The 27012-nt window shown below is 52.7% G+C and overlaps 2 protein-coding genes across 5 annotated transcripts in view; both read left to right on the top strand.

Moving 5' to 3' along the window:
- Nucleotides 1-12007, top strand: part of SSH1 (slingshot protein phosphatase 1) — a 32179-nt gene extending 20172 nt beyond the window's left edge. For both annotated transcript variants that reach the window (XM_085075625.1, XM_085075626.1), the window contains 9 exons: nt 314-379; nt 1590-1784; nt 2087-2180; nt 3120-3248; nt 3873-3919; nt 4839-4985; nt 5559-5759; nt 6422-7025; nt 7457-12007. In XM_085075625.1, the coding sequence (XP_084931751.1) occupies nt 314-379; nt 1590-1784; nt 2087-2180; nt 3120-3248; nt 3873-3919; nt 4839-4985; nt 5559-5759; nt 6422-7025; nt 7457-8728 (2755 nt within the window). In that variant the 3' untranslated portion in view covers nt 8729-12007. The remainder of the gene's footprint in view (nt 1-313; nt 380-1589; nt 1785-2086; nt 2181-3119; nt 3249-3872; nt 3920-4838; nt 4986-5558; nt 5760-6421; nt 7026-7456) is intronic.
- A 3673-nt stretch (nt 12008-15680) lies between these two features.
- The window catches only part of CORO1C (coronin 1C), a 46975-nt gene continuing 35643 nt past the window's right edge, over nt 15681-27012 (top strand). Inside the window, exon 1 of one of the 3 annotated variants that reach the window (XM_085075616.1) lies at nt 15681-17055. In XM_085075616.1, coding sequence (XP_084931742.1) covers nt 15696-17055 — 1360 coding nt within the window. In that variant the 5' untranslated portion in view covers nt 15681-15695. Of the gene's footprint in view, nt 17056-23724; nt 23876-27012 lie in introns of those variants that run through there. The other 2 variants (XM_085075618.1, XM_085075617.1) reach the window with 2 other exon arrangements.

Raw genomic sequence — 27012 nt, 5'->3', positions numbered from 1 at the left:
ATGAAGTGCCCATTTTGGATTCATGGCTGCAGAGTCCTCTTATTCAGACAGTGAGTTCTTGTCTTGCTGCCCTCACACTGCTCAGTGGGATCTGTGGTTCCAGGGAATGCTCTGAAACCCCACTGAGGGCTGGAGCTCCCAATTCCTGGCAGCCTCTTGCCATTCTTGCTTGGGAGGTCAGAAAACTGGTGATAAAAATTCTCATCCTGATTCTTCTGGCCTATGAGCTCCCCAGTGCAGTGGGTGTTTGTAGAGAGCAGGTTGGGGTGCAGAGAAATGCAGTTTTTGATTTGATTTTCCCTCTCTCCATCAGTGGCTTCAGCGTGAGCACTGCAGGGAGGATGCACATCTTCAAGCCTGTGTCGGTGCAAGCCATGTGGTATGTGAGGGGCTGGGCTCAGGGGGAGACTCTTCTTTCTGACAGTACATTTAAAAACATGATCAGCTGCATTTTAGCCTTCTCCACAATGGGTATTTAGTGAGCTGCAGCACAGGTCTGCTTCCCTGTGCCAGCAGATGGGCTGTGGGAATCCTGATCTGAAACCAGGATCTGCTGCTTCAGAGCAGCTCTGTGTTCTCCAGCATGGGGGAAGTGGCACCAGGGAGATGAATAAATATGAAAGATGAACTTGAATTCCTAGAGCTGCAAGCCCAGAATTTCCTCTCTCTGCGTGTTTCTCTCACTGGCTGATGGAGGAGGTTCAGAGCCCATTGCCAAGCTATGGCATTCCCTGTGTTCCTGCCTCATTCCTGGGGTTCCTGCAGCCCTAGGTGCCTCTTCACCTTTCAGCTCCTGCCACCCCTCCCTGTGCAGGGATTCCAAACCCCTGAAGCAGAGGTGGCTGAGTCAGCAGTGGTTAAGCCAGCAAATTCCTCCCTGAAAAGGCTGCTCCACATGGAACTGCATCTCCCTGTGCCTGGGCAGTGTGCTGGCTCCCCTTGGAGCCTGGAGAGATCCCTGTCCCTGCAGAATCCCAGAGGGAAGAGGTACAGATGTGGAGAAGGATGTTGTGCTAGGGATGATTTGGTACAGAAATAAATAAATAAAACTCCTGTTCCTGTTGGTTTTGAATTTGGCCCCTCCTGTTGCCAGCCTTGGATGTGGTTGTTGTGTTCAGGACAACTTCAGCCTTAAAGAAAGGAAAAATTGAGGAGGGAAGGAAGGCAAAAGTAATGTTAGGTTTTGCAAAAACAAATGACCCAATCTGGGCCTTGTCCCTGGAGCCTGTCAGGGGCCAGGAATGCTGGTAAATATGCATCAGGCTCCTTGCTGGAGGTGGTTGGAAAATTGTCCCTGTTCTTTATCTTCCTTTGGCTGTACAAGTTGGTTAATGATTAGATCCCAGAGCGACTTGTGCCTCCTTCTTCCCTGTTAATTAGGAGAAGATTTCAGCCTCTGCCTTGGCCCTGCTGTGAGCAGCCCCCAAGGTGCAGTTTGTGCCTCTTTGAGCTCTAATACCATAAATCTGCCGCTTTCAAAGAGCAAAACTGCAACAACTAATGCTGAAAATCACTTCTTCTCTGTGAAATTCTCCCCGATCCTGCTCTGTCTGCTCACAGCTGCCCAAATCTCTTCTCCCACCCTGCAGGTCTGCTTTACAGATCCTCCACAAAGCCTGTGAAGTTGCCAGGAGGTACAACTACTTCCCAGGGGGGGTGGCCTTGGTTTGGGCCACCTACTACGAGAGCTGCATCAGCTCAGACCAGAGCTGCATCAACGAGTGGAATGCCATGCAGGACCTGGAGTCCACCCGGCCCGACTCCCCAGCCCTCTTTGTTGACAAGTCAGTGCTGGATTTTATTTGGAAAATTTGCTTGGCTTGTGAAGGGAATCTTCCCTTCTCCCAGTTCTTCCTGCCCTGGTTCATTTCTGGGGTTGCAAAAGAGAATTTGTGTGAAATAATTAGACGTTAATCTTTAGGTTGTGATAAAGCATATGAGAACCAACAATCTGCTTTTTTTTTTTTTTCCATGATTCTCATAAAAATTCCCTTTAACACAAGCCTTTTCCCCCCACTCAACTCCTCAGTGCTGTGCATGTGCTGCCAGCCTGGAATCATCCTCTCCTTTCCCTGTTCCTTCCCAGGCCTACAGAAAGGGAACGAACCGAGCGACTCATCAAAGCCAAGCTCCGGAGCATCATGACCAGCAAAGACCTGGAAAATGTGACTTCCAAGGAGGTAAATATAAAAATTCTCACTCTTATTCTTCCTTCTAGACTCCCTCTCCAGAGAGTGGTGAGCAGGCACTCTATGCCTGGGTGTCACTGGCTTTGGAATGTGCATTCCAGCTGTTCTGTCAGGGCTCTGCTCTCTCCTGAGAAATCAGGATAATCCCAGCATCAGAACTGTCTTTCATTACCCCAGTAATAACTATGTGACTTTCAAGTCAAGTTTTAAGGTTTTCTTTCCCTTTTTTTTTCCTGGACAAATGTCAGGGGACCTTTCAGAGAGCATTTTGGTGGTGAGTGTGTGGATGGAAAATCACAAATCAAGGCCAAAGCTCATTTGGATCCATCCCCCAGGCTGGTGTAATCCATCCACCCACAGTGCAGACGTGTTCAGAGTGGAAATAGTTCTTTTTGGGGTGGGTTTTTGGTTTTTAAGGGAGATTATTAACATGCAAGTGGTAGGAGGAAGCTGAGAATGTGTCTGTCTGTGGACGTGTTCCTCACTCCTGCTGCAGACAAGCTCTTGGTTTTTATCTCTCAAATTATTATTTTTAAGGAGCGGGTAGTCCAAAATATTTTATTTTGTTTGTCTCTCAGATGTTAACTGAAGCTTTATTTACACCTTTTTAGTTTGGGGGTTTAGGATGCCAGGGCAAGGAACAGGGATTTTAAACTGCCAGAGGGCAGGGATAGATAGGATATTGGGAAGGATTCCTTGCCTGGGAGGGTGGAGAGGGGCTGGGATGGAAGGTATGGAATGAGATGAGCTTTAAGGTCCCTTCCCAAACAAACCATTCAGGAATACTTGCAGAGATGCCACATAGTGAAATTCATTGTCTCCAAAAAGTCTCCATTGCTGTTTCTAATGAAGAGTTCTGCAGGGAAGTGCCCACAGATGTTTCTGTTGGATACCAAGATTCCAGTGCCATCCTTTGTCTTTGCTCTGCAGATCAGGAACGAGCTGGAGAAACACATGAACTGCAACTTGAAGGAATTCAAGGAGTTTATAGACAATGAAATGCTGCTAATCCTGGGACAGATGGACAAACCATCCCTGATTTTTGATCATTTATACCTGGTGAGTGTCAGGAGCTCCGGGAGGGCTGGGATGTGCTGTGTCCAATTCTTTGCCACTAGATGGTACTCCAGGCAAAACCAGGCTCTGCCTCTGGAACAAAGACTTCCCAGAGATGAGCACTTTGTGCCCGTTGGGTCTTTTTGTTGTTGTTCTGGGGAGTGTCAGAGGAAGTGCTCGTGTTTGAGGGCAAAACCTGCTTTTTAACAGTTTTAACCTTTCTCTTGTGAAGGTCTGGGGGGAATCCAAGGTGTAGCCACCCCCAGAGCTTTCAGGATTTGCCTCTCTTCTCATCTATGGCATGTCTGGGATCACAAGTATAATCACTTTGTTTCCCTGCACTATTTCTTCGTGTGTTTAAAAATCCAGTGTGGCCAGGGGCAGTGATTTGGGATGAGCTCAGTCAGCCTAGAATTAATTCTGTAGGTGAGTTGGGCCCTTGTCCCTCTTCAACAGGTCCCTGCCTGCTCAGGACAGGCTATCTGTCCATGCCACATTCCTGTCTCAGAGGCTGTTTCCAACATTTCAGTCAGCTCAGGAGGATGGCTGGAGCTGGGGGATTGCAGAACCTTAGGAAAAAGGGCTGTTTTGGGGTCTCTTGGAAATGTGAATCTGTGGCTGTTGCAGGGCTCCGAGTGGAACGCTTCCAACCTGGAGGAGCTGCAGGGCTCAGGGTGAGTACTGCACCTCCCACCCTCCAAACCCTCAACTGTGTTCCTGCAATGCCCCCAGGACTCTGGAGAGGACATTTGTAGGCTCTAGGGATGATTTGGGGTCCATTATCAGCCATGGGGTAACTTCCCACCAGCAGCTCCCTGGAGAAATTTCTCCAACTTCACTTTTATTACCAGAAAACAGCAAAATCTGTCATTTGTGAGGTCCATCAGAATCTCCATCTCCCAGTGTGCCAAGTGTTGTGCCAGGTGTGAATTCCTGCAGGCTGCAGAGGAGCAAAGGTTACAGAACTAAGGAAGAACCTCCATCCAGGTGGAGCAGAGCTGCCTGTGGATAAGCAAACTCCTCCTCACCTGCCTGGACAAGCAGCTCCAGTGTCTCTCCCATCACCACGGTGCTGCTTGGCTCCATCTCCTGCCACACTTCTTTGGATCAGGGAGAATTCTGCTTATAAATATTTGCTGCTTGCTCAAGGCCTGCACCAGCCTTGATGTGAGGAACTGAAATTATTGCTCAACAGCACAGCTGAAAATGTTTCTTTTGGAGTACTTGGGAGCAGATGTCTGCACATCTTGGGACAAGGGAATCAAGCAGGGTGTTAATGATTATGTCCTGCATTGGGACATGCAGTGTCCAAAGGCAAAGCTGGACAAATTCTGAGACAAATATCCTGTGTCCTTGATTTGCCTGAGTGATAGGAGGTGATAAATCAACCTGAACATTCATTTTTGGTACATTGTTATCCCTGCTGTGATATTTGGCAGGAATCGAGAGATAACATGTGGCTCTCTCATGGTCTGGGTCAGAAAGAAGGGGAAGGGATGAGTTTGCAGCTAAAACCTGCAGCTGGAAATGGTGATTCCTGGGTTCTATTTGATGACCATGGTGGCTCAGGGATGTCTCTCCTTGTTCCCACAGCATTGACTACATCCTGAACGTCACGCGGGAAATCGATAACTTCTTCCCAGGCCTGTTTGCATATCACAACATCAGGGTGTACGACGAGGAGACCACAGACCTGCTGGCACACTGGAATGAGGCTTATCACTTCATCAACAAGGCCAAGTGAGTGCTGGGACACCTGGCTCTGGGGGAGGACACATCCCAGCTCTCTGTGTCTCATCCTGGGCCCTCCTGAAGCCACATGAGCTGCAGGTCCTTGGGATCATCATTCCATGTCCCTGGAACTCCCTCATGCCCTGTCCCTTCCTGGACTGGCATTAACCTGTTCCTAGCCCTGCATTTTTATTGCTACTTTATTTTGCTTCCGAAAGGAAATGAGGATGTTTCCTCTTCTGGAGAAGTTCTGGAGCTGCTCCAGCACATGTCTGTGTTGGAGCTGTCCCAGCTCTGCAGACAGAGCCTGTCAAACCCTGCTGGGCCTTTGCACTCAGCCTTTTCCCACTGATCCCTGCATCCAAACACTTGGATGGAAGCAGGAGGCATCATGATGGTCTCTGAAATGAATGAGGCTGCCCTTCTCTAGCTCTCAGCATTTCTGGAGAGGGTTTCTTCTCCTGGCCCACATAATCCAAAGCATTCCTCCCCTCCAGAGCTGTGGTGCAGGAGCAGGGAGTAATAGAAGCCGTAATAGACCCAGAACCAGCAACAGGAGATTTATTTTTGTTTTTCCTCCAGGAAGAACCACTCCAAGTGCCTGGTGCACTGCAAGATGGGCGTGAGCCGCTCTGCATCCACAGTCATCGCCTATGCCATGAAGGAGTTTGGCTGGTCCCTGGAAAAAGCCTACAACTACGTGAAGCAGAAGCGCAGCATCGCGCGGCCCAACGCCGGCTTCATGCGGCAGCTGCTGGAGTACGAGGGCATTTTGGATGCCAGGTAAGGCTCGGGATGAGTGGGAAGGAAAGGAGCTGATTGTGGATAACATCACAGAGGATTGATGGGTCTCCGTGGGGCTCTGTTGGTGTTGTGCCCACAGAAGCATGAGGGGCTGTAGCCTGGAGGGTCCCTTTAGAAGGGCACAGGCAGAATACTGGGTTAATAGTGGTTTTCCTAAACCTCCCCTATGCCAGGCTCCCTGCATGGAAATTAGCTGGGAGAGCTGCTCTGGTGTAATTCAGTGAGGCTTTCTCCATGCTTGGGAAGCACTTTTGGATTTCTCAGCAGCCAGTGCTTTGTTCTTGTTTTATGAGGCAGAACTGAGCTCAGGCCATGCCGGAGGCAAAGTGTTTGTGGTTCTGTGCCAGTCCCAGGGCTGTCACTGCAAGGGCTGTAGTATTTATGTACTAAGGGAAGAGGAGGGAATGCTGTCCCCTGGTTCAGCAGGAGCTGTGCCATGGGACGTGCAGAAGGGTCAGTTTGGGGTCTTCTGCTCTGGAATGGGCAGGTGGGGTGAAAAAATCCCAATGCTGAAGGTGGTTTGTCCAAGTGGGATCTCAGGTCTGTGCTGTTGGGTTCTGTGCTGTGGAGAGGGATGGAAACTCCTGGCACTGGGCATCCTGCAGTTGCAGGACAGTCATTTGTGTCCTTGTCTCTCCCAGCAAGCAGCGCCACAATAAACTCTGGAAGCAGCAAGCAGAGAGCAACCTGCCCCAGAACACTGACGGCACCACAGGATCAGGAGACTTCTTACTGGAGAGCTTGGACATTGACCTGGAAAACCGCCTGGCTGACCTGGACATGCCTTCCCAGTCTACCTACCTGGACAACCGCGGCGGCTCCGACGTGTCCATGGGCTTCGATTACTGCTTCCGCCGCCTCTCGGACACACTGCTGGAGAACAAGATCCCCGGGGACAGGGAGGGCTTCTTCCACATGGAGCAGCTGGAGCGGGAGGCCCTGGTGGGACAGCCTCCAGCTGCACCATCCCAGGGGAGGCTGCTGGAGACGGGAAAGGCCCTGGAAAGAGCAGAGCCGCTGGCAGAGCTGGGTGGCTTCTGCGAGAAGGAGGTGAAGAAGAAACTGGACTTCAGCCCCAGGAAGGGAAGGATGGTCCTTGGGGAGCCAGGGGAGGATGGTGTCAGGGAGGAAAATCCCATGGAGAAGTGGAAGCGGCGTTTGTCCATGCACAAGGAGGAGAGCAGGCTCAATAGGGAGAACTTGAACAACAACAACAGCAAAAGGAGTTGCCCAGAGGATTTTGAGGTGCGTATGGAGGTGAGATGGAGGTGATTGGCATGGCTGACTCTGCTGCAAGTGAAACTGCTCTTCTCATCCTCATAGCCCAGTTTCATTTGACTTGGAAAAAGCCTTTCATTCCATGATGAGCTTCTCCCCTTTTGAAGCGCTTCTGACCAGGGCTTTGCTTGCCCGAGCTGTGGATGTAGATGCCAGAGAGTGCCCAGTGAGTGCCCTGTAAAGTGCTGTGGGCAGCTCACTTGCATGACCCTCGCTTGGCACGGTAGGTATCCCTTGGAGACACTGTCTGCTGGAAAGGCACATGGCTTTAGTTGCTGCTGCAGGGCCTGAGGTGGAAATGGGCTTTGTTCCAGGTATCTTTGGCTGTTCCACACCTTGTGGGCTGTGCTGGTGTCTGTTCTGTGCTCACTGATCTGTACCTGTTTTCTTTCCTGCAGCACGATGCCGTGTTTGGGATCCTGAGCAAGGTGAAGCCTTCCTATCAGTCCTGCACTGACTGCATGTATTCCTCAGCTGGATTATCGCCCGACTCCTTTGGGGAGCAGTGCGAGAGGCTCAGCGCTGGCACCGCGCGGCGCAGCAGCACCATCTGCACCCAGCCTCCCCTCCTGCCCCACCTGCATTCCCACCTGATGGAGCACCTGCCCAGCAGGGCACACCCCGAGGAGCCTGGCAGAACTAAACACAACGAGGCTCCGCTTCCTCTGGCGCCAGGAGCCGGGACTTTGGATGTTGGCACGTGCAGGTCACTTGATCAACACTGCGGCCTTTTGGAGAGAGGGAAAGATGCACCAAAAACACCTGAAAAAACTCTGCTGCCCAGGAGAAACTCCCACTGTGACAGGAGCCTCCTTCCAGCAGAAGTGGTGAGGGAAGAGTCTCTGGCCAGAAAGGACCCCAGACCTACCAAGGACGTGAAGTACCTGTTGTTCAGCAAAGACTTGGAAAAGCCGAGCGCCAACAGTTACTTGATGCAGCACCAGGAATCGCTGCTCCAGCTGCAGAAAGCAGGATTGGTCAGGAAGCACACCAAAGAGCTGGAGCGCCTCAAGAGCCTTCCCTCAGACGCCTCGGCGCTGCTCCGGGACAGCCCCCTGGGCAGGGTCGACTCCAGCATCGTGGAGGAAAGCGAGGATTTGATGTCCCACCCCGGCCTCGTGCCTCTCCTGGCGTCAGCCCCGCTGGTGGCCGGAGATGCAGAGAACGACGTGGAGAAGCTGGGGGTGAAGCGCACCTTGGAGGGGATCTCCCAGAAAACCTCCACGCCGAGCTGGTGCCGCCTGGAGCACACGAGCAGCTTCACCAAGGACTTCCTGAAGACCATCTGCTACACCCCCTCGTCTTCCCGCAGCTCCAACCTGACACGGAGCTCCAGCAGCGACAGCATCCACAGCGTGCGAGGCAAACCCGGGCTGGTGAAGCAGCGCACGCAGGAGATCGAGACCAGGCTGCGCCTGGCCGGCCTCACCGTGTCCTCCCCCCTGAAAAGGTCCAATTCCCTCGCCAAGCTGGGATGTCTTAACTTGTCCTCCGAGGACTTGTCGAGTGACGTGGACGTGTCCACCATCACGGACTCCAAGGAGGCTGTGTCCAGCGAGTGCTCCGGGCTCTGTGAGCCCCCGCTGAGGAGTGCGGACAGCACCTCCAAACCAGGGGTGAAGCTGCTGGGTGGCAACTTGAAGAACACGCTTTGGATGAGCAAGAGTTGATTGCTTGCAGGGGGAGGAGGGGGCTGGATTTGGGGGGGTTTACAGCATTTATTCATTGCACCAGTGCTGTTTTATCATCTAACTTGCAGCAGCTCATGTGGTGCCACCTCCTTGTCCCCTCCCTGTGCTCCGAGAGAGGAGGAAAGAGCCACAATGGGTCATGGTGAAGGGCACAAGGGAAATAAAATGTGTTGCATGGCTTAGAGGAGGACTTGGTGTGTGACTTACCTGTTGTCCTGCAGGATGCTCTTCCTAGTACTGTTTGCCAAGTGTAATATCGTGGATTTGTGTGTGGTTATGGATAGATATTTGTATCTCTATCTATCTATATCTAAAATGCTGAAATACTCTGTTTCAAAGACTCAAAATAATTATTCATTACTTTTTTTTACAGAACAAACACAAGTCTCTATTTAAACAGAGCACTTGTGGAAAATCCTTAAAATGGTGACATGCACACTACCTCTGTTCTTGCTGGCTTTTCATCCTGGTTTGTTGTTTGGGGCTTTTATTCAAAAGGCTTTTCCCAGAATTCTTGCTGTTGTTCGAAGGAATTCCCTTAGTATTAGCTGTAAAGGCCTGGAAGAGTGTGGACACAGAGGCTTCCCCAGGCCGTGGCTGGGAGGTGACATAGTGCTGAGTCTGTGGGGACACTGTGACCTGATGTCACCCTGGCTGTGTGGCTGTCACAGGTGTTGTGTTCTTGGGGTGTTTTGCTGTCGTCGTGGTCTGTGTTGTCCCAGTGCTGACAGAGCCTGGCCAGTGGTTGCCCGTGGACCCTCGTGATGTGAAGCTGTGTTAGTGTTGTGGATCCTGTGCTGGGGGCCCTCTGTCATTGGGCTCTGGGTGACACGAGGTGGCTGAGGAGAGGTGGCTCTCCTGGAGTCCCAGTTGGTGACAGAGTGTCTTTTGTGGTTGTGCTGTTGGTTTTGTAGGACAGTCCCTGTGTCCTGGGTTCGCTGGCAGCCCGGGGAGCTGCTGCTGGAATCCTGGGTGTTATTTATGGTAGGTGTCAGGAGCCTGGGTGGCCCTGGAGCAGGAGCCAGGCTGTCCCAGACCCCCCAGGGCTGTGAGAGCCACATCAGTCCTGCTCAGGGGGAGCAGTTGGACAGAAATGCAGACACACTCCGAGGAGAGGGACATTGGAGGAAAAGGGGGCAGCCAGGGACTTTCCGTGCTCTCAGTCCAGTGTTACCTCCTCCTGCCAGGGCTGGTGTTTGGATCACAGGAGTGCACCCATTCCATAGGGAATGCTGGTTTGCTGTGAATGTTTTTGGCAGCCAGCCTGGTCGAGAGCTGCTCCCTGGTGAGCCCTGGTGAGCCCTGGCTGAGTCCAGAGGGAAGAGCTTGGGAAGTGAGCAGGGAATGTGCTTCCAGCCCTGGTGCTCCCCAGTCCCATCTGAGGCCCTGTGCCCTTGGGTGATCTTTTGAAGCAGATTTAGGGGGTTAAACAGGTGGATTTTCTCACCCTGGCTCTGTGGCTGTGAGGCTATGAGTGTGAGCATTCCCACATTTCAAAATCTCCATGGAAAAGCTTTCTTGCAACTCCCCTCTTTGAGGTGGGGCAGAGCCAGGCTGCAGCAGCTGGTCTGAACTGTATTGATTGAAAACCCAGTGTCTCAAGGAAGGGAGATGTGTGTTTTCCTGCCCTAAATGCCTGGAGTTCCCTTTTTTCCCTTAAGCATAAGATCCTGCATGTTTCACTTGTGTGAGGAATTGTAGGGACAAGCAATCAGTGAATAATTGTCCCTCCTGAAGGAGTCTAAATTTGATGTGCACTTGTTCCACCTGGGAGAGCTGGTGTGGAGCAAAAGCTGCTCCGGGAGGGAAGTTGTGCAGGAACTTCTGCTTGGTTGGGCTGAGGAAGTGCAGGATGAAACCCCATGAGCCATGACCAGGCTCATTCCGTGTGTTTGGATCATCTTTATTCTCCTCTGCACCCAGATTTGGATTTGGGAAGGGGCAGATGGGAGGCCCTGGGGCTGTTGGGTGCCGCAGGGCTCAGAGCAGCACCTGGGACACCTCTGTGTCCCCTGCCTGGGAACCTCTGCCACCCACAGTGATCCCAGCACAATTCCACCGTCACCCTTAGCTTACTGGGGACACCCACTGGGTTATTTTTCTCTGTGTGCTGCCGACCCTTCCTATCAGAAAGTGGTGCTGGGGATGGATTTGAATGAATTCCAAAAATTCTGTGAACCGATGATACAAGCAAAGATCTGATTTCCTTCCTGTTTCTCGAGTGCCTGCCGAGTTCTGCTGGGTCCAACCTGCTGCATTCCGGGGCTCAGCTCAGCATCCTCTGCCTTCCCTGCTGCTGCTCCCACTTGACTCTGGCTGGATCGACCCCAGGCTTCTCTCTGGGCTCAAGGCTCCCTCCCTGCGTGGTCAGGATACACGCGAGGTTTGGTGGGAGCTGTGCCATTCCCAGGGGTTTGTAGCCAAACCTGCCCCGTCCCGCCGGGTTTGTTGCATGACAAGGTTGATGTGCTCGTCCTCCCCACGTGTCGTATGTGTCCTTACGATGGAGTGCCTTACTCATAGTTTACAAACACTGTGTATCTGCTGAGCTGTTCGACTCTGCTGTTTGCTGTTCTCTGGGGAGTTTTTGGTGCTTTTGGTGTTTGCGGTGGCAGTGAGACCGTCCCTCCTCCTGTCCTGCCCTCCTGTCCCCGCCGAGCTCGGCGCTGCTCACCTGCCACCGCTTCCCTCAGCTCTGGGCATGGCAGAACCAAAGGGCTCCGTGACAGCCGAGGTGCCGGTGGCTGCTCCGGTGTCCCCGTTTATCTATGCATCGCTGCCGCAACGCGGGCGGGGTGTGCAGGGACACATCCCATCGCTGACCACGCTTTGCTCGGCAGATCCAAACCCTGTCCCGTCCTGCCGGAAATCCTGAAATGCACAAGCCGGCACCTTATTCCCAGTCCAGGTGGTATGGCTCCGTGTGGCAGCAGTGCCCGAGCTCCAGGGGGCTCTTCCCGTGCCAGTGGGGTTTGGCTCGGCAGTGTCACCGAGTCCCGGTCAGTCCGTGAGGAGGGAGGGTGAGTGACGTGTAGCTGTTCTGTGCATTGCTGTACTTCATAACAACGTTCCTTTATTCCATGGTATCTCTTAATCCCAGTTTTATATTGAAATCGGCAGGATTTTTGTACTGTACGCCCACGGGAGGGGATGCATCATGCACTTTTTTTTTTTTACTTTTGTTTGTAAAAATGTCCTGGATATTTTACGTGCTTCTTGTGAGTAAAAAAATAAACTTTTTTTTTTTCCTTTTACAAATGAGTTTTGTAGCTTTGTTTGGAGGTGTGGGGAGGATCAGCCTGGCCAAGGGAACAAGCCCTGAAGAGACATCTGCACCCTGCTGAGCCTGGAAAATCCTGGCTGGGAGAAGGGCTTGGTGCTGCCACAGCAACGTGGGCTGTGGAATTCCCACAGACCTGTGGTGGTCTTCTCAGAATAGCCACATCCCAGGTGTGGAAGCCCAGGAGCTCCCACAGGGACTCAGTGTGGACAGCAGCTCCCTGGCTGGGAAAATCATCTGCATCGCCAGGTGTGGGAGCAGCTCTGCCACGGCCTGGGCAGGTGCTGCCGCAGGAGCTGAGGCACCAGGAGCTGGAACTGGATCTGTCCCTGCCCTGATCCAGGACCCTGGCATGGAGCACTTGGCTGAGTGACAAGGGCTCCCTGGGGTTTCCCAGATGTGCTGACACCATGGCACAGGAAGGAAAGCAGCAGGAGCCAGGGGCTGTGTGGTGCTTGTACACCCCAGGAGAACTCTCTCCAGTGCAGGGCTACAACAGAGCTGGGAGCCCCGGAGCTCTGGACTGGGAAGAATAGCTTCCCACTGTTGTTTGAGGTCTTGGGGCACAGGCTGTCCCTGGGCCAACACTGTTTTGGGGTCAGTTTGCTGTTGGCTAATCTAACCATCCCGTGGCTGGGTTGAGGGAGATGTCGCTCCCTGCTCAGCTCAGCTTCCCAAAAACAGAGCCTCCCCACAGAGCCATTCCCAGCTCCAGAGGTGGGTGGGAATCGTTGGATATGAGGAACCACAAGAAGCAACTGTGGAATGGCCAGAATGTGCCCAGGCTGCTGGTGAGTCCCTGGCTCTTTTTTTGTTCTTGTTAGGATTGGAAATTGGTCCTTTTCAGAGCTGTTCCTTACAGCTGAATGTTACATCCTGTTGTGATGTTGCCATGGCAAAACCAGGCAACATCTGGAGCAACACAAATTCTCTCTGGCGACCAGGGAGGGTTTATTTATAGCCTCGCTGGCCAGAGGAGATGCCTGAGCCTGGAGCTGCTGTGGGCAGGGGCAGTCTGGCACTGAGTGCCCTCAGGCTGGGAATTGGGATGGTGGGAAGGTGTAGGGTCCAGCTGGGCCCCTCGCCTCTCCCCCATGGAGGAGCTGCAGGTGCTCCTGAGCCAATCTCCTCAAGGATCCTCTGATGAGAGGATGGTTCCCTGCCAGTGTTTCCCACTTCCATGTGGAGCTGGGTGGTGAGCAGGTACTTCAATGGTGGTTTTAGGTGAAAAGATGAGGTTTGGCAGGAGGGTGAGGGTGGTTGTAGCTCACAGAGAAGCCCCAGGAAGGACTCCAAGGGCTGTGGCTGCACTTGCACATTGGCAGAGGAGAAGCCGCTGTCTGGCAGTGGTTCTCCAGCTGCCTGCAGCCCTGGGATGATGCCTCCATGTCCATTCCCACTGGGCTGCAGCTGGAACAGCCACACTGGCCTCTGGAAAGGTGGAAATGTAAATATTTTTCTAAGCAGAAGCTGCCAAGGCCAGAGGAGATGGCTCCTGCAGCAGGCACAGGCCGAGCTGCAGTGCTGGTCAGGTTGGCTCCATCCTCGGTGTGTATTCCCTAAAAGTCTCTTCCTCCCTGTGTTTGAAGGACAGAACAGCAGCGACGCTGCAGCAGCTGCCATTTCCTTTTATGCAGAGGGTTCAGGAGCAGAGCTGCGTTGGTGCTGTGTCAGAGCTCTGAGCAGCTCCCTGGAACACGGGACACAATGCCCAGGGCAGGTCCAATGACCTGGCTGTGCCCCTTCCACACCAACCCTGGGCTCTGAAATTCTCACACCAGACAAGCCCAAACCACCAAAATATCCCCAAATTATGAGGGTTTGTGAGAGGCCCAGGAGGAATTTGGCTTTGCCATGAGGGCTCAAGGGGAACACCTGGAATTATTGATTGGGTCACGGTGGCAAAGTTGAGTGAGTTCATCCCACAGGGGAGGTGGCTTGGCTGTGAAATTCCTCACTCAGCACCTGCCAGCACATCTTGCTCAGCATTTCTCTACCTCTCAGGACTGCTGCTGCCAGGTTCTCCTGCTGCTGGTGTTGGCAGGAGCAGCAGGAGCCCCGATCCCGCTGGGAATTGGTTGTGTTTGCTCTGGGCAGCCTCGGCTGGGATTTACGACTTCCAGTGGAAACAAATGGGGTTTTGTCTCTGCAGAGCAGCTCTGCAATGTGCACTAGAGACAGAGATAGAGAGCTGTCCCAGCGAGGGGCCTGGCTGTCTTGGGTGGATAAGGGCTGGGATAAACCTCATCCCTCGCTCCTTCCCCTCTGCAGGGGCCAGGATTCATTCCTGACATGGGACACGGGATGAGGTGGTGGCATCATGACTGTGGTCCAGGTGTCACCCGTGCTGTGTGTTAGTGCTCAGAGGCTGCCTGGGTCCTTGAGGGCTCTGGATGAGCCCCTGCGGGATTTTCCAGCCCCATGGAATATCAGGGGATGCAGTGGGCAGGTCCTGGGGGCTGTTTGCAGCTCTTCGGGTGACACTGGGGTAACTCAGGCCCGACACTGCAGAGGTGCCTGTTCAAGCATCCCTTTTGGGATGATCTAGGTGTTTTCCTGCATCCTGCCTCGGGATGCTTCCCGGCTCTGGGAACCATAAAAGGCAAAGCGCTGGGGCAGCGGCTGGGCTGGGAGCTGGGCTGGGAGCTGCGGCTCGCTGCAATGCCAAGCATCCCAGCTGTGTACAAATGGATTAGAGCTCTCCAGCTCTCCGGCTCCACTGCCTTCCGGAGGGTTCTCCAAAGTGAGGAGCGTTCTGCTCGGGGGGTTATTTAGAGAAATGCCCAGCGCGTTAATAGGGATTTTTGATAAGTTGTGTTTCGGAGTCCCCGCAGGGAAAGTCATATCTGAGGCTGCTGTCGGGCTCCTGTGTTTATCTCGGGCAGCCGTTCTCTGTCACAGCAATTCCCTTCACTATAACGTATTCCCACAGATCATTCCAGCCGCTCCGGCTCTGCCCCGCACTCTGTCCAGGCGGCATCTCTCCCCCAAACTCTGGGACGCAGCCCAAGGCTGAGCGCTGCTTCCAAGGAAGGAGCGCTGGGGGAGCCGCTCTGCGTCCGACTGGCGCGGGGCAGGGAGGAGGGAAGAGTGCCAGGGGCATGGATGTGGGTTTCCATCGCTCCGTGAAATCCTCGGAGGAGCTGACGGAGGTGATCCTGCCCAGACAGCCCAGCAGTAAATCCCTCTGGAAGCAGTGAAATAGGAGGGAAGCCAGGATTGCTGCACAGGACTGTGGGGAGCTGTTGCTGGAGCAGGTTGGGGAAAGAGGAGAATCACAGGAGAAGGATGCAGATGGGAAGCACGTCCTGACTGTGAAGTGCCATGGACCAGCAAATGAGCAGCCAGAGGGGGCTTTTCCAGTTATCCAGGTGGGATGTGTGTGGGTAGGGACCAGCGGGGCATCAGCTGTGCCGGGTGTGGTGTCAGGAGCTGCAGAGCACAGCTCCATCGTGCCAACGGGATGTTCCTGTCCGCTGGCCATGCGGCCAAGGAACGCTGATTCACATGACCCAGGCTCCGACGCTTCCAAGTGCCGCCGTCTCCCAGAGCGGAGCCTGGAGAAGGCGGTGCTGAAAGCCTGCCGAGACCCAAGGTGGGAAAAATCTTGGCTGGCCAGTCCCAAAGCACTTGGAACCAGGAATTACGGTGACAGAGCTCCCAGCCATGGAAACCTCCACCTGGCAGTACTGTGGATATTTACGGGATGACACAAGTAAGGCGAGGGGGAGAGACTGCCCAGCTTCCCGGGGAGACTCCGCAGGGACCTGTGAGGATTATCCACTGCTGCAGCTCAGCCAGGAGGGCCTGGGACACAGCCGGGAGCGGGGGGAGCTCCCCGACCTCCGGAGCGACACCGGGGGCTCTGCCAAGAGGTCAGAGATGAGCAGCAGCGGGCAGAGAGGGCAGCGGGGGCTGGCGGGAGACCTGTGCGTGGAAGAGCATCCCATTTCCAAGGGGTGCAGGAAAGGGCAGGAGGGAGAAGCCCCTCCGAAGGTGTACGAGCTGGAGGTGGTGCCCAGGCGGGTGGGCACGGGCAGGACGGTGAGGCCGGTGGTCTACAGGCTGGAGGAGAGCGAGTACCGGCGCCTCATCCAGGAGGCAGAAACGGAAACTGAGGAGGAATGGGAAGAGACAGAGGACACTGTACTCTTGATTGAGGAAGGCTACGCAGGGGATGGGAAGGTGGCAAGTCCGAGCCTCAGCAGGCTCAACTCCTTGGAAAGAGTGCTGAGGAGGCAGATGAGCCGCTCGGACTCGGAAAGCAGCGTGGAGAGCAGGCAAGTGACCAAAGTGAGCCCCAAGGGCCCCTCGGAAGGCAACAAGCCCACGGTGCCCGTCAGGTCCGACAGCTTCGAGCGCAACGCCATCCTCATGGATTACATCCTGCAGAGCAAACACGAGGCAGTGACACCTGTCTCCTACATCCCCAGGGACAGCAGCAGGGCAGCCGAGAGCCTGAGGCGGGCATGGAGCTTCGACTTATGCCAGAACGGCCAGCTCGGCGAGGAGGATCCGGCCAGGAAGCCCAAGCTAGACAAGCAGGTAGCGAAGAGCCTCGAGAGAATTGTGCCTGCGGTCACAAATTATCCCTCGGTGGCCAGAGACACCGGGAAGCTTTCGAGACAGAGCAGCAGCCAGCTCCAGGGAAGCAGGGAGCAGCTCGGAGGTGAAGCTGATGAACTCGATTCCTACATCCCGAAAAGAACCCCCCCGGCCCCTCCTGTCAGGACCCACAGCAAGGAGTGCCTGGCTCTGAGTATGAGCAAGGCTGTGGCGCTGACGGAGGCGCTGCTGGAACCCCTCGGCGACGAGGCCAAGCCTGGCAGGGAGCAGCGGGCAGCGGCGGGCACGGAGCTGCTCCCTGGAGGCAGGGCTGAGGGAGGAGGGGGCTCGGAGGAGCAGGAGCGGAAGGGGAGGAAGAGTCAGGAGGATGAGAATGTGCTTAAAGTTGCCGACGCCAAGAAAACCTTCGAAAAGCCCAAGGCGTCGGAGGGGACGGCAGCGGCACCAGCGCCCAGAAAAGGTGAGGAGTGAGGGATCCTGGCTCTGTCGTGGGGCTGGGGGGTCCTGGAGGTCGCTGTTCCAGGGCTGGTGGGGAGGGGAGGTGGGAGCACGGCCGCGGTTGGGAAATAATTGCCGAGAATGGCCGGGTGACAGACGGGATGTGCTCCGGGCTAAGGAGCCGGGACGGAAATCAGGTGTTGGTTCAAAGCCCTTCGTGCAGTGACACGGTTTTGGAGAAAGATTTGTTTTGTCGGATTCCTGTGTAGGAAGAAGTGTAATTTATTGCTTCTCACAGCAGTTCAGTGCAGCAGTGTCCATAGGATGCTAACTCCCACTGCCATGTGGGATTATTTGCCTCTGTCTCTCCAGGCACTGGGTGAGCCAATGTAATTTTATTTTAACTATAAAAAAGCAGCATTATTTTCTCTAAGTTCTTTTTCTCCTGCAATGTGACTTCACTGAATAAGCCTTTCAGGAGAATGACATCAACTTGGAAACCCTTTCACTGAAAAAAAAATACGTAGAAGTGAACTCTGTTGAAATTTTGCTGGTAAAACAGCAGTTCTGCAGAAATAGAGAGGGATAGAAATGAGTGTTTGTGTGAGAGTTTGGATCCTGCAAGGAGCCACCCGACCCACGCTGCTTAACTCCCATCTTCTGTTCAGTGACAATCTGCAATTGTGCATTTCCTTATAAGGGAAAATAAGTGTTTTAAGGCACAGGAAATCTGTGGTGGCTTTGAGCTGAGTTTGCTTAAAAAAATAGGTGTGATTATCCCACGTCGTGCTGTCGGTTACTGTCGCGACAGAGTCAGAGCGTGAACGTGCCACAGTTTGAGTGTGTCAGGGATGACAGAATCCCTGCAGGGATGACAAACAGCTCCTGTCCTCTCAGGAAGCAGCTGAGGACACGTTGCACGGTGTAAAGAAATAGGGGTGGGAGATATTTGTCACTGCAAGCAGTGCCAGGCTCAGAGCATGGAGCAGGGATGGGGCTGGTGGGATCCGAGTGTGTGGATCTCCACACTCCTGGAGTGATCCCATCAGCCTCACCAGGCGCTGGGATGTTTGGTCAGAACATCCTTCCCGGGCTGGAAGGAGCAGGTAGATGCAATAGGTGTGGCAGAAGAAAGGGTTCAGAAGGGATCCAAGGAATCAGCTCTGCCCTCAAGGCAATACCAGCTGCAGCTCAATCCCTCCTGACACATATTTACCTCCTTGTTCTCCAGAAGAAACAGGGAGGGAGGGTTAAGACGAAATTTCAGTGCTGAACAGTGAAAATGTTGCAATAAAAAAACCACAGACTCACGAAATGGTCCAGTTTGGGAGGGACCTCACAGCCCATCTCGTTCCACCCCCGGCATGGGCAGGGACACCTTCCGTGGAGCAGGAACAGCTTCCCATTTCGCTCTGTCCATGACAGTCTGTTGGGGTTTTAAAAGCCGGGTTAAACATTGACCTTCCCAAATCTCAAACACGGACACCTCACCTGGATTTACCCTTATGTGTTTCCTTTCTTATACCTCTGATTTTTCCAGCACCTTTGGTCCAACCTGATCCTAGCCAGCAGGGAGAGAAACAGAAGGAGATGGCAAAAGGATCCCAAAGTGCTTGAATATTGAGGCTCTGTGATCAGTGTCCAGGAACCCCAGCGCCCAGCCCCGGCTCCTTCCCTGCCTGCCTGATTCTTTTTCTGCTGTTCAGGATGCTAGGAATTGTCAATCCTATGATATTCATGTTGTAAATAAAATACAGCTTGCTGCTTTTATTTTTTTTTTCTCTTTTCTCTTTTCTTTTTTTTTTCTTTTTTTGTTTTTTTTCAGTTCTGCTTTCTTGTCTCTCTCCTCCTCGTTAATCATCCAGAGACAGCAACAAAGGAAATCCCATCTGTTGCAAGCAATTGCTTTGGGTTTATTTGGTGGCCCAACATTTTAATTAGGTATTGGGACTAACCTCCCCTTCACTGCAGAAATAGGAAAGAAATGAAAATGTATTTCACAATCCTGTCTATGATGGAGAAAAATACATTAGGAAATAGATTATCTTGAAATTAGAGGTTTCTTTTTACTCTAAAAGCTCATTTTTTGATGCCTTTCTTCCATGAGTTGGGAGGGATGCTCTGCCATCGATATTGCTGCACAAAAGGTGTGAGAGTGGGGAGATGCAGCAATAGATGTGCTTGATGAAATCCATTGTAAATCATTAATAACAATAGCATTAATTATTAATGCACATCCTGACCTAATGTTCACTCATTCCTTATCCATCTCCAGCATCTTCCAGCCACTCCAAGCAGCACAGGAGCGATGTCAGCGCAGGGCCTCGCTCACCACCACGGATTTTATTGCCCATTGGGGAGGGGGGTTGGGATATGACCCCAATTCTGGGGTCTGGGAGTAGCACAGTGGTGGTTCCACGTCACACTGAGCTGGCAATAAAGCTCAGGGGTGCTGGCTGCTAACCCTCTGCTTTAATCCATGTTTCCTTCTTTCCTTGCCCACGAGCTCTGCTGCACTCTCAGACACTTCTCCCTTTCTGGCTGTTATTTCAAAACATCTGATGGAGCATTTTGCTCTCCTTATCTTCATTCCCTAATTCTACAGCTCCCCTTTCTGGCCAAGGATTGAATAGGGCCAGTCCAAAGGGATTTTGCTCTCCATCTCTCTCCAGACAAACCCTTTGCAGGAGCTGGGGAACACTTCCTGGGCAGAGCACATCCTCCCAGCCAAGAGACAGAATCGATTTCCCATTATCCAGAGCTGTTACTGGTGGCTCTGAGAACAATTCCATCCTGGCAGCTGCTCAACAGTTGATGATCGTGGAAGTGTCTCTTAAAAACCGGGATTGGGAGTAGTTTTATAAAACTGCCTTTGGCACTTGCTCAGTGCCCACGGACATGGAGGAAACAAGGCAGAAAAAGTAAATTATTGGTGAGAGTAAATCTAATTTCACACACAGAAAGTGGGGTGAAGTGGGTTTGTCACTGCAATCAGTTCAGATTTCAGAGAATCCCAGAATGGTTTGGTTTGGAAGGGACTTTAAAGACCTTCTTATTCCAACCCCTTGCCATGGGCAGGGAACCTTTCCCTGCACTAAAAATCACTAAATTCCAATAATGTTAAGTGAAAGGTAAGATCTCATTCCTGATTTCAACATGAGCAGCTCTTCCCAATGCTGCTGGGTCTGGCCTTGATGGGATCCCTAAATTATGTAAGCCACAGGAGAAATATAAAAATATTCAAATTTCACATGGGAGAACCTAGTACTTCCTGGTAGATAAATATTATGATAAAGTAAATATAGTAATAATAAAAAAGCTTCAGGAATTAAGTAGATAAATAGGGACATAAAAGTTCTTGCAAAGCTGTATAACTTGAATACCTGCAAACCCAGGGTTCAAGACTGTCCAGTCTGGCATTTTTTGCTTGATTTAGAAGTTAAGCTGCAAAATAACAGGACTTTAAGTTGCTGATCTCTCTAAACCCTCCCTAAGCCGTTTCCCTCCATTCAGAATATATTTAGCAATGAGGATTTCAGCAAAACGAAACGTTTGAGACAAATTCATCCCTCCAGTGACCTTATTGGTTCCAAAGCTGGGGTTTTTCACCCCTTTGGGGTGGCTCAGAGACACCAAACTGAAAAATATAACCAAAATTTCTCCTGAAAAAAGGTGCCTCAGGTGTTTCTTTGCCTCTTCTAACTACAAACATCACCCTGGTGGGGAAGGCTGTGGGACACACCCAGTGTGGTCCTTCTGAAGCACATCAGGCTCATCCCAGGAGCAAAGCAGGGTGATTTATTGCAGGGATGGAATTGATGCATATTTGCAGGAGGCTAAATTTAGCAGCTGACATAAGTTTCAGAGGTGGAGTCTGTAGCCGCGGTGCTGTTTCCGTATAAAGGCTGTGAGATAGTTTGCAGCAATCCTGCAGTGATGTAGCCGAGGGGAAAATATGTGGGATGGCTAAACCTGGTGAAATGGAGCTTTCAATAAATGCTGAATTTCTGCAAAATGTGCTAACCAGGCGTGTCGGTGCTGATAAAATGGGGTAAATGGTGGTGTGTGGCTCCTTGTAGCTGTAAGGATTTGGTGGTTTTCCTCTAGAAAAATTAGGATTTGTGGCATATTTTGACAAGTTGTTGGGCTTGCAGCACTCTGGATAGCATTTAAATTGTTTGTTAGGGTGGTTTCACTCAACTGAAGTGATGAAGATTAGTGGTTACAGCAGAACCAAAGAGCACATGTAAAACCTGAGCTATTCCTTCTGTTTGTTGGAGGATTCAGCCTAAAATTCCTGTAATTTCTTCATCACCTTGTGATCTAAACAGCTCATTAATCCCAGTCAGGATCTGGGTGTTCTCTGGAGTGTTTCCATCCAGCTGTTTCAGGAAGCTCTGGTAAAAATTCCACAGGTACCATTTCCACCTGAGTCCATCCTTAGCAACTCTTCCAGCACCCTGCTGAGCAACGAATGTCCATCCCTGCAGGATCCACCCTTCCCATGGCAGTTGTTGAGAGGATTAGGCTTCAATCAGATTTCCCAGGACGAATTTCACTTTGTGTCCTCCGCGTGTCACTTTCTTTTTAGTTGGAGGCCAAAAATCTCCCTTGTTTTCCCTTCACTCTTTTTTTCCAGTCCAGACTAAAGCATTGCTTGGTACATGATTAAAATATCAGTTTTTATAAAATTTAAACCCCACGCATGGGTTTGAGACTTTTAATGAATTAAGGTTGGGCAGGCAGGACTCTCAGCTCTATCACTGACTCATTCTGTGACCTTCAACACATCATGTACATACGTGGAAAATGTGAATCACGACCTAAACTCCCTAAACTCTGGATTACCTGCAGCTCTGCTCCAAGGCTGCCAAACTGCTTTTGTTTTATTTTAGCTTTAATGAGAGAGTTTGAGGGAGCAGGGTGGTGTAAGCGTGCTGGGCTGGCTTTCAGAAGGAACCTGTTAATTAATGTCAGGATAATTGTTGTCATGGGCAGGGGTGCAGCCTTGCCACTCCAATCTCTGGGTTGTTATCATTTTTTTAAATCAAGGTGTTGCTCTGTAGGTAAGAGAGGCTTTCCTACTCGTTGGCTCAGTGGTTACATGTAGTGTCACAGTTTAATAAATGCAGGATAACAGTTATTTAATCTGTAGCTACTGATGTTTCCATCAGCTATGACAGTCAGACCAGTACAAATGTATCTCCCCGAGATTTTCCCTGTGTTTTAACACCAGCTATCACTCACAGGGGGTAATTAATGGTCCTGTCACTGTTTCACGGGGGAAGAGGAGGACTCTCAGCTCAGCTCATCACGACTCATACTCCTCCAAATTCTGAAGGATTACAAGGGAAATCAGCGGGGTGTTGCTCCCCTGAAACATCACCCCCCCTTAAGCAGCAAACCACATGCAAATAAACGTGCAAACGTCGGCGCAAACAGATGAGGAAGCTCGAGGAGTTTTGGTTTTGGCCATGTATGGTAACACTGAGGGATGTGGGCTCTGCTCGGGTGTTGTTCACCCGCCCCTCGGGCTCCCTGAGGCCACAGTGGCCCCGAGTGTGGTGGTGTCACCTGTGTGCAGCCAGGTGGGTGTGCAAAGTGCTCTGTTAGAACAGCACAGATACAAACCTTACAGCACAGCATTCCCAAATTGTCTTCACCACGAGTGCAACGGTGAGAAGCTCTGGTTTCAAACCTCTGTCCTGGGTGTCTCGTCCAAGTGTGACTCTTAGCGGGGGTTCAGCTTTGCAATCTTTAGCAGGGGCTTTTGTCACCTTTGTGTCCTTTTTTCACAACAGCTGCCGTGATTTGGTGTGATAGCATGAAGTGATGTGGTTGTTTTCTTGTGGAGCTGCTGGTTCTCCTCAGCGTTGCCTCTGAGGCCACCAGGCTCCTCTCATCCCTCAGGGCAGACATGACCGATCCCTCAGGGAGGACATGACCGATCCCTCAGGGATGAGACGATCCGTCCCTCAGGGATGACATGATCGATCCCTCAGGGCAGACACGGCCGATCCCTCAGGGAGGACATGACCCGTCCCTCAGGGATGACCTGACCGATCCCTCAGGGATTCCATGACCGATCCCTCAGGGCAGGCACGGCCGATCCCTCAGGCATGAGACGACTGATCCCCAGGAGGGACACGGCCAGTCCCTCAGGGCGGACAGCACTGGTCCCTCAGGGAGGACATGGCCGGTCCCTCAGGGAGGACACCATCGGTCCCTCAGGGCGGACAGGAGTGGTCCCCCAGGGAGGACACGGCCGGTCCCTCAGGGCGGACAGGATTGGTTCTCCAGGGAGGACACGGCCAGTCCCTCAGAGCGGACAGGAGTGGTCCCTCAGGGAGGACACGGCCGGCCCCTCAGGGCGGACAGGGGTGGTGCCCCAGGGAGGACACGGCCGGTCCCTCAGGGTGGACAAGGGTGGTGCCCCAGGGAGGACACGGCCGGTCCCTCAGGGCGGACACTATCGACCCCTCAGCCCCTCATGCCCTCCCGCCCTCCAGCCGCCGCTGAGGGGCGGCGGGGCGGGGCCTGAGAGCGCGCGACCGCGCGTGGTGGCGATTGCCGCGCTGCCATTGGCTGGCTGGGCCGCCACTCACGCTGTCGCCCCGCCCACCGCCGGGCCGGGAGGGAGGGGCGGTACCTGAGCGGGGGGAGTGTCATTCGGGGCGTGGTCTCCGCCGGAGGCGTGTCCCGCGGCCGCTCTGCCCCGCCCCGCCCCGCGGCGCTCAGTCGGGCGGCGGCGGCGGGCGGAGGAGGAGGCGGAGGCGGCGGCTCCGCCGGGCTGAGGAGCGGACGCGGGAGGCGGCTCGGGATCGCGGTGCGGCTCGGGGGCGGTGAGAGCGAGCGAGGAGAACCGGGGAGCACCGGGAAGCGGGGCTGCGGCCGAGCGGGCGGCGCGGTGCCCGCGGGAGGGCGCCGGGCAGGGCGGGGGTCCGGCCGGGCGGGCCCTTCCCGCGCGGGGCCGCCGAGCCCTCCGTGAGGCGGCGGCCGCTGTCAGCGCGGGGCCCGCGGCGGCAGCGCCCTCCCCGCACCGCACCGCCTCGGCCCCGGCCGCTCCCCGCTCCCTCCTTATTAGGCAGCGGCGCGGGGTCGCCGCCGCATCCGCATCCGGCCGGGGCCGCCGGGCAGGGCAAGCCCGGGGCGGGGCGGCGGCGCCGGGCGCTCCCGCCGCGCACCTGATGCCGCGGCGGGGACAGCGCTGGGGGCTTTTGTTCCGCACGTTTTCCTTTTTTTTTTTTCCTTTTTTTAAAAATATTTTTTTATTTCTTCTTTTTCGCCCGGCGATGCAGCAGCCGCTCGGTGCCACCGGCGTGTTTCGCCCCCGGAGCGCCCGTCCCCGCCGTGCACCGTGGCAGAGGACAAAAGATGAGCGCCCTGATGGGGGTTTAGTTTGGGTTTATATTCCCGAGGCTCCTGTAGAGCAGGTCCTTGTCACGCCGTTATTAGTGGCTCTTTCCAGGCTGTGCGGGAGATGTGTGGAGTCCTGGGCTGTGTGACATGTCATGGAGTCATCAGGGGATCCCAGAATGGTTTGGGTTGGAAAGGACCTTAAAGCACCATCTCATCCCATCCCTTTGCCGTGGGCAGATATCCCTGGGCTTTGTTTTCCTATGCAGGAAGCCACATTGTTTACCAGTGATGTGCAAAAGGCTGGGATTTAAAGGTTAGTCCTTAATCATACCTGTGCTTTATGAAATTCCCACCGATTCTGCTCATGGAATGCAGGAAGATCTTGGACACACAGGAAGGTGTCTGACACCACTGCACAGAGATTCAGCTGTAGGACCTCCAGCCAGACAATGTGATGCCATAACTGACTGACTGCACAGGAGACAGGCTCTGGAAAAAAAAAAAAAGAAAATAAAAAAAGGCAGTGAAAGGTGCCGGAAAACAAAAGTAAGCCGGATGGAAGCAGTTTTATTGTTGAAGATAAGTGATATGCGTTAGGGTTGGGGTTTTTTTAGCAGCTGGAGTTGGCCTGAGCATGTCTGCTCGTGCAGATGTGTGTGGGGATTACTGGGAGCACGACCAAGGACGGTGGCAGAATCAGAGAGGGATGTTCTGAACATACCAGGCTGCGGCTGATTTTTCAGTTCGCTGCCGAATTTCCCGATTTCGTGTTAATTTTAGGCCAGGCTGTTCCCAAATTACCTGGCGCCATCCTCTTCCCTCCATGGCATGCACGAGGCAAGCTCTGGAGTGTGGGAAAATGGTGTGAACTGGCACAGCGTGTCCTGGGAGAAGCGTGTTTGGATGTGGGGAAAGCAGCGGGTGTCGTGTGCGGGAGGCAGGAGAGGGTTTATTCCATTTTCATTGGAAATAACGAGCATTGAATCATCTTTTCTGCTCAAGGAGGGGGGGAAAACCAGATGGCTGTGTGCTTGCAGGAAGGTTTTATTGCGGTTAATAGTGGTGTTTGCTAAGGACTGTGTACACAGAGGTAGAAGATCAAATACTTTTGTGGCAATGCCTGTTTATTTTGGGTAGATGTGATTTTCTGTGTTTTCGGTAGCCCCAGTAAGACCTGACACACTCAGGCAGCATTTGCTCGGTGTTTGTTTTAATACAGCACTTCATCATAGTAATTTTTCAATGGTCACTTGTAGCCTTTTATCCAGATTGCTTTAATCAGCATTTGTGTTCTGTGTTGGCATTGCTCGGTCTTCTCCCGAGCTGTCTTTTCAAACATCATTGGATTTTTTCAAGTGAAATCTTCATGCTTATTGCATCTGTCACTTCTGGGATTCACTCCAAGCGAAAGGCAGGGATTCAGTTTAATGGCAATGAGGAGGAATGCGCAGAAGGGGGAAATATCAGCTTTTCCCTGGGTGATGGAGCACAGGGTGCCGAGCTCTGCCCTCGGTGACATCGTGGTGGCCACGTCCAACATCAGACTTTAACTGTGGCTTCATAAAATGGCTCATTAAACCCAAACGTTGCGTTGTGATGGGGAAGGGATTTATGTTCCTGGGTTTAATTTGGTGATCGATTCCGAGGAATATCCCTGGGATGCCAACTTCCTTTTCTGAAGACATGAGCAAAACACTTCCTGGCCTGAGTTTGCAGCTCGGTGAGGTCATCAGTGCACCACTCCCAGGGCCAGGAATGTCCTCTTGGGCAAGCTCACAGGCACATTTTCACTTGACTTTTAAAGTCTGGGTTTGTTTGTTTTGATTTTTGTTTTGCTGAGGCTTTTGTGATAATCTCAGCCCTTCTCCGAGGATGTGTTGGAACAGAAACTCACTGAGGATTTGAAGTGCCCCAGTTTAAGCCTTTGCAGGGCATAGGAACAAGAATTAAATGTCTGTGCTCTCTTCTAACTCGCTCCCTGTAGTCTCCCCTGCTTAGTATTTTTGGGCTGGCGTATTCTGGTGGGTAACTCTGAAATTGGTCTGATTAGGAACTGCTTAGAGCTTCAGTTTAGTCAGCTCCAGGAGCCTTGTGTGAAAAGTCAGGCTGTTGGTGGCTTTGGGCTGGCAGGATGTGAACTGCAGGGTTTTTGTCATGTTGTGCTCAGTTGCAGGTGGTGGTGAACACCAAGTTGAAATGAAGCAGCAAAAGGTTTTAGGCTTAGCTGAGTGACTCAGGAAAGCATCAGGGAAAAGTCCATTTTTCTGGATGTGTTGGCTACCACCAGTATGGTTGGGAATTGTTTACTGGGCCCTTTCTTTCTCTCTGCTAATAGGATTGCTTTGTTCTGCTTTCCCTTCTGTGAGTAACAGCGCAAAAAAAATGGATTATTGTTTCTTTTTGAGGTTATAACTGTTCAGTACGTGACTTTTTGTGGCTTTTCTCATCTCAAACCACACATAGGCATGTGCAATACCAGCGTGACACAGAACTGCTCAGCTGCCCCAGGTCCCACTGGCAGCTTTGCAGGGCTTGTCCTTCGAGGAGCAAACTGTCTGGAGAGGATCCTAATGGAATATATCAGCCATTAGTTGTATCACCAGCCATTAGTTGTGCTCGT

This window comes from Lichenostomus cassidix, chromosome 15 (genome assembly GCF_008360975.1).
Source record: "Lichenostomus cassidix isolate B80296 chromosome 15, HeHo_3.0, whole genome shotgun sequence".
In the NCBI taxonomy this organism is placed as follows: domain Eukaryota; kingdom Metazoa; phylum Chordata; class Aves; order Passeriformes; family Meliphagidae; genus Lichenostomus; species Lichenostomus cassidix.
Note: the sequence above shows the minus strand (reverse complement) of the source record. Positions and strands in the feature narration are given on the sequence as shown.